Source organism: Nannospalax galili, unplaced genomic scaffold (assembly GCF_000622305.1).
Source record: "Nannospalax galili isolate Female #2095 unplaced genomic scaffold, S.galili_v1.0 scaffold69, whole genome shotgun sequence".
NCBI lineage: Eukaryota > Metazoa > Chordata > Mammalia > Rodentia > Spalacidae > Nannospalax > Nannospalax galili.
This window is the reverse complement of record NW_008360297.1, coordinates 2,237,155-2,247,068: the sequence shown is the minus strand read 5'-3', so window position 1 is coordinate 2,247,068 and position 9,914 is coordinate 2,237,155. Positions and strand designations below refer to the sequence as shown.

The 9,914-nt window shown below is 41.7% G+C and overlaps 1 protein-coding gene across 1 annotated transcript; it reads right to left on the bottom strand.

The window, feature by feature from the left end:
- Positions 1–3,504: 3,504 nt before the first annotated feature.
- On the bottom strand, positions 3,505–9,470 carry LOC103726598 (NKAP-like protein). The gene is given in 3 exon segments (XM_008824211.1): positions 3,505–3,629; positions 3,632–4,807; positions 9,362–9,470. Coding segments are annotated over 3 exon segments (1,410 nt in total).
- Between the last annotated feature and the right edge of the window lie 444 nt (positions 9,471–9,914).

Below are 9,914 nucleotides of genomic sequence, written 5' to 3'. Positions count from 1 at the left end.
GTTCTGTCCTTTCTTGGCACATCATGCTGATCCTTATGAGACTGAAGCATGGTGACTTGGTCACTGAAGCATGACAGGAAGTTGCGTCTTTATGTTCTTTCCTTTCTTTCAGGCCAAGGCTGCCATCGTTCCTAAGATAAGTCATAAGTAGCCAGTCAGCTAGATTATGGCTGGCTCCCATTCACCCACATTGACTCTTTTGAACCTTCAAGAAACGCATGAAAAAGAGCATGTTATTAACCACCTAGTCAGAACGCCACATGCTCTCAATGGGACTGAGTGTGAAGTTAGTGCACATAGACTAAACTGCTGCTAAGTCAACCAAGAGGAGCCTCAGCCTACAAATTATGAAATCAGCCAGTATTAGGTTTGAATGCTAGATGTTACATGAATGGATAGTTATCTACTAATTTGCACACACAGTAAGACTTTGGAAGTTGATTTTTATTCATTTGTTCAAATATAGAAAAAAAGGTTGCCTGTACTCTGAGCAGTATTATATCATGGTAAAAATGGTGACAAGACCAACAATGGTTCATCTATATACATATATACATAATATACGTGTGTGTATTCAAATATAAAACCATCACTGCCATACATAATAGGAAGGTTTGAGGAGGTATGCGATAATGTGATAACAGCATGAACATGATGGGTTCACTCTGGGATAGGGAAACCTCGCTGAGAAAATTATGCCAACACTGAGATCTGGTTACTGGAGATGAATCAGCTCAGGAGAGAATTCCAAACAGAGGCAGTGGCCCAAGCAAAGACTTACAGGAGGAAGCAAGAGGCTCTGAGCAACTAAAAGGAAGTATGTGATATAAAGTTGAAACAAGAAGTGAGGTGTTGCTTTCTGAGACTATAAATGTTGTGAAGGTCTGTACCTATGATGTTTCTGTGGCCAGGAAACAAATTCTGGTTCCCAATGAACAATGGGAAAAAATTAGCAAAGAGTTAGACAAGCTTGATTTGAAAGATTGTTTTCAGTGGTGAAGGTTAACATGGGCCACTAGATTGGGCATTAGTGCTGCAGTAGAGATGGAACCAGGTGGTAGCAAAGAATAAGAAAACAGTGGCAGAAAAATTAAATAACACATGTAAGCTCAAGCCAGAAAAAATCTCAACATAGACTTGGGGAAGTGGGTAAGAAACCCCAGTCCTATCTGAGGAATTACTGGCAACCAGTGACTAATGGGGAGATTCAGTCTCTAAGGGGGAGACCAGTAGGTTGACCAGGCTCCAGTGGATGAACTCACACCAAAGAGCACTGGGAGACACAAACCTAATTCTAAAGGCTTTTATATGTGTGTATGTGTGTGTGTGTGTGTGTGTGTGTGTGTGTACACGTACATATATGGGGCTTAGAAATTGGGGTGCAGATATGGGACAGGATCTAAACGTGATAAAAATATAATGTATTCATAAAAAATTTTAAAAAATGGATTCAAATATAGATTAAAACAAATCACTGAAATTCTCTAAAAATAATTAAGTTGACAGAATTGAGGACCTTGTCAGGTTGAAGAAACTTGGCACTAGTGACACATGGATGTGACAGTGGCATGCATTCACAATGACTCCTAGATGTAGTTTGCACAGCTGGTGGGGAACACTGGAAGAGGACCAGGAGTGAGGGAAAATCATAGCTTCATCTTCCACCTGTTGATTTCTACATGTAGGCATGGAATGGGCAGCTGGATAAAGCTTAGAGGAAAGGTCATAAGTGAACTGTACACTTAATAGCCATACACAGATATCAAGTGAGGTCATGGATGTTAATGGAAGGAATTAAGAGAAGAGGAAGGTCTTGCTCTGCTTCTCCCACCAAGCTGTTCATTTCTAACACTCTTGTCTGGCAAAGTTTTCCAGATGCCAGGAATGACATAGCCTGACCTGGGGTACAACTCGTTTCTTTAACCTTGGCTTTTTACCATACTCACACCCTTTTTTTCCTCCAAGGTTCTCACTACATGGAACTTTGAAAATAGTTTGATTTTGTTTCTAATTTCCTCATAACTTTACCTCCCACAAACTACTGGATGACTGTACTTTTTCCAGCAAAGTTTACTAGAAGTTGAACACCTACTCTGTTTTCCCACCTTAGTATATAACTTGCATTCCGCAAATAAACTTGCTTGTTATAGTGATATGTGGTACTGGCACTCTAGCACCACAGATGCCCAAACATCATGTTCCATAAAGAGGGCACAATCAGAGATCTAGTTCTTTACAGTGAGACTGTGTAATTAGGTTTTCATGGGCATTTACAGTCTTAACTTAGTTTGTATGACAGAAATAAACTTTTAAGATTCTATTTTTGCATAGTATATGACTGTGTGTGTGTTCATGCACGTGAATATAGTGCCCGTACAGGCCAGAAGAAAGTGTTGAGCATTGGATTCCATAGAGTTGAAGTTACAGGTGGTTGTAAGCTGCCCAACATGAGTGCTGGGAACCGGACTTGTGTCCTCTGCAAGAGCAGTATGTGCTCAAACTTCAGAGTCATGGCTCCAGTTCCAGAGCACACTTTTTTTTTCCTGTTCAGAATTCATGACATTTATTGCAAAATATAGTTATAAAAGCTTTATTGATATACCAATAATTTCAATATTACACATAAAAATATTAACATATTTCAAGGATAACGTTGTTATAAGCCTTCTATACCATTGTAATTTGCTTACATCCATCCCTGGTTTGGAATCAAAACACTTAATGATCTTCCCATGGGCAATGGAAGAACGTATCCTATCTTACAATACGCTGTACTTGCTAGTGTATTTTCAGATTGTGAAGAAACAGCTTTGCAGCAAAGTTAAGAAAATTTCTGACCTCTTCAAAAATAAATGTTCTTTCAGATTTAGCAGACCTTTTGAAACCAGTCTAAGAGAAATGACCCATGAAAAAGGACGATGGAGGAAAAAGCCTAACTTCTATTAATAAGTAACTTCCCAGATACTTCAGCTTCAACAGTCAATCATTCTGTTTATCCAACTCTGTTAACTACAGTCCAAAGAATACAAATTGAAGTTATTGTTCTTTCTGGACTCCTTGGCAAATGAATTCTGTAATGAAGTCCTTCTAGGGGGATTGGTGAGAGGGGATCAGAGTAACAAGGAGATAAAGAAAACACTTCAGTGTAATAGCTAACATTTTAGGCCTATGGAAAAAATACAGGAGATGCCTATTTGTGTGTGTGTGTGTGTGTGTGTGTGTGTGTGTGTGTGTGTGTGTGTGGTGAATCCTAGAGTGACAGTCACCTTTTACTTATTCTCCTACAATATTTGTGAAACCATGTGTCTTTAAATAAAAGTAGAAATTTCGAGGCCAGCCTGGTCTACATAGCGAGTTCCAGGTCAGCTGGGCTACAGGGAGACCGTCTCAAAAAGACCCCCCCCCCAAAAAAAAAGTTTAAAATTTCTAACATCTCAAGAAGCATTTTCATGAGGGGATACTAACTAAGTAAAGTTCAACCGCACTGGTAAAGCCTTCTGTTGTTCAAAGTACTGTGCAACACACAAGTTTTAACTTGTCTTCTTTTCCTTTTGTCTTTCTGTAAACTATTTCTCGAAAACTGGCTAGGATCCTGTTCTCTCTCGCACGCCTCTCTTCTTGGTTAAAGACGCAAGTGCTCTTTTCTCATCGGCACTGTAAATCTGGTTCTCTTTCAGCAGCCTTACGGCCTCCATTCTTCGATGCCTGCTACCACTCATGACATAGCCTGAACACTCAAATGAGACAATCTCTTCACTCGTCAGCTCAATTTCACCTCTCCGTGGGATACGCTTTCCAGCCTTTACATACTCGGCCATAGCTGCATCTTCACCTGGGAGCAGAGCGTGGCCGTAATTCAAAGGTTTCGCATCTTGAGAGACATGGATTATAGGTGCTTCTGGGCCTATGACAGCCATGACCTCTGCACCCACTGTCTGTTCAATCCACTTGTCTTCTGGCAATTCGCTTCCTAAAGTTTTACTGCCTAGGTCCCTGTATTTCTTCTTAGGGCTCTTCGTCCTCTTCTTAAGTTCTCTGGCTCTGAGCTTCTTTCTCTTCTCTTTCTTCTTGGCTTTTTTAACTTTCCTTTTACAGCTCTCGGAGCCAGAGTAAGTGTCAGAATCCGAGCTACTGCCTCTGTCAGAGCACTTCCTGCACTTTCTTTTGGAGGGACGTTTCTTTCTTTTTCTCTTTGCTGAACGACTGGTCTTCGTCCTTTCGTCCTTGGTGAATTCGGTGAACTCGGAGCTGCTGCTTTTCTGGCTTAGCTCCTCTTCCACTGGCGAGTGCTCATCCCAGTCGGGCTCGGGGAACCTGGGCGACAGTTCCCACACGTCCGGCGCGCCCAGCTCCCCTATGCGCTCCTGCTCTCTCAGCCTCCACTGCGGAGAGCTCTCCTCATCCTTCTCGGGGTCCTCCCCGCAGCCTCGATAACCCGCGTGGTGGTGCTGGTGGCGGTACCCGCTGGAGGCGGAGGACCAGCTGGCGGAGGCGCAAAGCCCCGGGGGCCGCTCTTCTGACCAGGGACGGCTGGCCTGATGCGCCATCTGGGTGTCACGCCGAGGCCGGAGGCCGGGAGGGCAGAAAGCGCCACTGCGGGGGGAGCGTCGGCTAGCTGCCGCCCATGGCGGGCTCCTCAAGGAGCTGCGGCGTCGTCTTTGAGAGCCTGTGTCCTCGGACAGACGAGACCTGGACACCGGGGCCTGGTCCTTTGAACCGTCCACTTGGCAGTTACTGGAAGAGGAGCGTGCAGCACGTGGCGGTGGCTTCCGCTTCCGCCCGTTGTCAGGAGCGCCTTTGGCTTCCGCTTAGGCACCAGCAAAGGCCGGTGGACCTCGATGGGAGAGAGAAGAGGGAGAGCCGCACCTTTTCTTTGGAAGCCCGACAAGCCACACATTTTTTTCAGTTTGCTTGTTAATAAATCTGTCTTGGTTGGATATTACTATATTATTTCCCCCCTTCCAAAAATGTCCTTTAATTCTGTTTTCAGTATTTTATTTTAATTTTTCAATATATATTTTTATTGAATTGCATTTCATACAAAACATCTTGATCATCTTTATAACCTATCCCCCATCCAAACCCCCCATAATTTCCCCACTGGATTTCATGCATTCTGTCATATATATTAAGGCCTATTGAATCAAGTTGTCAGATGTCCCGCAGTGCAAGTTCATCCTTTGGAGTCTTGTTAACCTTATCTAGAGTCTCTAGATAAAGATCAACTCTCCCTCACCCAGCAGTACTCAGTGTTTAAACTGCTTCCTACATCATATCCCTAAAGGGACTTTCCTCATTTTTCTACATGACTTGAAGAAAATGTCGAATTTTTCAGGGGTCAGATTGTGGATTAGGGAAGATTTGTATTTTGGGCTGATGGACTTATCCAAGGCCAATATTGTAGGTTAAATCTCTTTTCCTGCTCTTTGTTTATATTTTTATTTTGTATATTAGGACAAGATACAGTTTGGATTGAATTCTTTTTTTATTTTTTTAGACAGGGTCTCCTTGTAGCCCCAGTTGGTCTGGAGCTCACTATATAGACCAGGTTGGCCTCAATCTCACAGAGATCCTTCTGCCTCTGTCTGTCTGTCTACTGTCAGGGATGCTGCTGTGGTAGCTCCACCCTCTTGACCTCCTTAGCGCTTTCATGAGTGTCCTTTTCTATGTCATTAGATTTCAAGGGATTGAACAACCTCCATCCTCAGGGTATAAATGTCTAAGGATTTATGATATTTTGCTTCTAGAATTCCATGATTATGTCTATATAGGAAATATTCATGCTTGAAGTGGATCATTAGCTGTGTTTCTTTCCTTTGTGCTTTAATTCTTAAACATATGGGATTCCATAAATTAGATTCAGAGACTTCTAGCTCAGAGTTTAGTTTATAATTGTCTGAATATAGGTTTTGACCAATTTGAACACATTAATGATTTCTGCTCCCAAAGGAAGATGGTTTGAAATTTACCAATATGTGTTTTAGATACAAGCTACTTGAAATTGGATTGTATGACAAGGAAGTACAGCATTAAGTAACCAGATCCAATAACTTTGATCAGTTTTATTTAGTGTATTACGGAATTCTGTGTTTCTTTCAACTCTGGTTTAGAGGATCTTTTGAAGCTCACGTGCAGGCAGTTAATCTTAACTGGGATCACTGATTTATAACAGAAAGAAAAAATGTTCTTGCGAATCCAAATAACTTAAACTTGAAAAAATTTAAGTCAAGTGATTTCATCCATAAGCCACTAATAAAATTAGAGAGATGTCGAACAGAGAATAGATGCCTTTCAGAGGTCACAGATCTGCAGGTGCAAAAACGTGTTTATTAATCAGCATAGAGGAAAATATGGCAGATTTGATTTTAAAATGAGACTCAACTTTTGATTAGCCTTTCTGAATATATATGTATATGTATACAATTATATACATATAGTTTTAGCCTAACAAACGAGTTAATTTAGAGAAGAAAGAGACATCAGTGATTATGGTCACTGCTACCTTAGTCATGGTGTCAGGGAGCTAATGACACACTGGTGGTGCACTATATGGAGAATATGTGGATAAAAATGTGGCTGTGTTCATCTTGGAATACTTTAAGTACTGTGTTAGAAGCAGCAAGTTATATGCAATGTAGACGCTTGGATACACTGGAAAGGACCTAAGATTAACTTTTCCAAAATTAGAAGTACCACAAAATATCATTGATTTACAATAAAATATGCCAGTAGAACAACAGAAATCATATCTAGTCAGAGCACACAGATATAATGGAGCATTATCTACAAGGGCATTACAAGAAGTAAAGGACCCATGGAGTATGACAAAGCAAACAAGCCAGCAAGACAAGCAGCAATTCACTATGTCACATGCTATGAAACTTAATGAAATGAGAAAGACAGGAAGAAAGTGGAATTTTGGAGTGGGGAAGAAATTGATCACATCTATGAGAGAAAAAGGATTCTCAGAGAGAAATTAGTTAGTATAGAATAATGTGGAAATTTTGGATGAGTTATGAGGTGAATCCTACAAGCAGGGGACAGATCACAGATAGACTTATGTGGCAAATGAGCAGTATGCGCATTGTCCCAAAGGCAGGTAGTGGAAATTTTAAGTAAAATGAAAAAGTAAAAATGAATTGATACACAGAATTTTGTGTTAGTCATCTTTGCTTTACTACAATGAAATGCCTGAGATAATCAACTTATAAATAAAAGATTTATTTTGGCTCACAATGTTGGAGGTTTCAACCCATGGTCAACTGGCCTCACTGCTTTTGGAAGGATGTTGAGGCTATGCATTATGGCATGAGCTGTTCCCCTTGTGGCAGCCAAAAATCAAAGTGAGAGGAAGAGGTGGGGCTAGTTTCTAATAATCTCTTAAAGGACACTCCTAATGGCCTAACTTCTTCCCATGAGGCCCATCTCTTTTATTGTATATTTTTATTGAATTTTTGTGTATTTCATACAAAACATCTTGATCATCTTCATACCCTCTTCCCCATCAGCAACCACCCATAACCCACCCCCCCACTGGTTTTCAAGCATTGTATAATTTATGTTAAGGCCTATCAAGTCAAGTTAGTGTCCCTAGAGATCCCTCAAGGCAAATTCATTCACTGGTGTCTAGTCAGCCTATCTAGAACCACCCTCTTAAAGAAGATCAGTTCTTCCTCACCCAGAAGTAATCAACTGCCCATTAGTTCTTTGGATAAGATTGGGACCTGCTGCCGATTTCTCCAGTTCTATGCTGACTTTTTGCCTGCTTAACTTTGCATGGGTCTTGGGCATGCTGTCAGCATTGCCGTAAATTCATATGAGCAAGATCCCAGGAGACTGTAAGACTTTATTTCCATATGGTCATGCACATTCTGCCTGGTTCTTACACTCTTTCTGCCGAAATGGTCCCTGAGCCCTGAGTGGGTGAAGTTTAATATAGGAGTCTTGTCCAAGGGCCCACACTCAGCAGACTCTTATTCTCTAAACCTTGGCCATTAGTGGCCTTTTATGTTCATTACTCTGTGTTGCATGAGGGAGCTTTGTTGATGAGAGTTGAGAGATGAATTAGCATTCTCTCTACCCCTTGTTCTACTATGTTCCATGAGCCTTAGGTGGAGAGGTTCCATTGTAGATGTGTCACTTAGGATTGGCCATCTCACAGACATATAATCTCTGTATGATCAGTTGTAGAACTCTGTAATAATCTCCATCTGTCTCTTAAATGTTCTACCACCTCTCAGGGATGTTGTTCTACTTTACCTTCAATTGCGGTGACAAAACACTCTGACCAATACCAACTTGGGGAGGAAAGGGTTGATTTAGCTTATATTTCCTGGGTCACAATTCATGGGAGCCCAAGGTAGGAATTCAGAGCAGGAACCTGGAGGCAGGAGCTGAAGCACAGGTCATGGAGGAACACTGCTTACTGGCTTGCTCCCCTGGCCCATACTCAGTCTGCTTTCTTATATAATACAGAACAACCTGCCCAAGGGTGGCACTGCCCACGGTGGGCTGGGCCCTCCTACATCACTCAACAATCAAGAAAATACCCCACAGACATAACCAGAGGCCACTGGTGTCCAGTCCAGTGGAAGAAGTTCCCCAGTTGAGGTTCCCTCTACTCAGGTGTGTCAAGTTGACAACTAAAGCTATCCAAGCACAATTCACCTCTTGCCAACTTGACACACAAATGTAAGCACTATTAAACTGTACCCTTTCCATTTCTTGTCCCCCAAGATATGATGTTAACAATATCACAACATAAGACAGTACAACCTTAAAAGTCCCACAGTCCTTAAAAAATCTCAACACTTAAAAATCTATCATAGTCTCTTTTAAAAGTCTCTTAACTGTGGGCTCTGATAAACTCTAAAACAAGTACTGTCTTATTTCTAAAGGGAAGAATTGGGCACACCTAAGCAAAACCTAAGTCCAACAAAGTAGCTCATCTAGTGGACATCTGGGACTCACTCATGATCTGGACTCCAGAGGGTTTTGGCAGCTCTACTTCTCTGGCTTTACCATCCACAGCACACACAACTTGTCTCGCAGACCCAGGGCAGCTCCATTCCACACCTGCTGGTGTCTTTGGTGGTTGTCCCATGGCCCTGGCATCTCCAAAAAGCTGGGGTCTTCAATGAAACTGAGGCTGAACTTTCACCAATGCACTTTTCTGGCCTTTTGGGGTGCAAAGCCTCAGATTCTCTCCATGACTCTTTACTTCTGGAGTTTTCACTACAACTGAGGCTGCACTTTCACCAGTGACCTTTCCTGGCCTCTCAGGGTGCCAAGCCTCAGTTGCTCTCTGTGACTCCTTCAGGCTTTCAACACTAGAATCATGGAGGAGACTCTTACACATTACCAAATTCTGCTTCCAGTTTGAGATGGAGGTTCTGGTACCCTCTGGACTGTAGCTTCTGTGATGACCCTGAGGAAATACTGCCCAGAAGATTTTTCCACAGTGATGCCATCTCTTATTAGAGAACTAAAGAACAAACACAAGGTCATGTAACTAGTAAGAAAACCCAGCTATTCTGGCTACAGAGGCTTGTTCCCTACCACCATGACACACACCTTAAATACATTTGTTCCATGACCTCAGATACCTGCCTGTCTTGCTTCTAGCATTTTCTGACTTAGTCCCTTGGTTAGGCACTGATCATTATTTATTAAAAATAGGTGAATGGTGGACTGAAGGCTTATTAGTAAGTAGCTATTATGAGGTTATTAGCTTCTTAGCATAACCAGTGTCAATGGAGAAAATGAGAAAAGATCAGAATAGAATAAGCTGGAGAGTGAATGAGATAAGGATGTATAGGCTATGCTTTCAGAAAATGTGGTACTTCACAAATACTGGTATCTCCTGATATGCTTTTTACTGGAGTCCATGTTTATTAATATAAGAACTACATCAG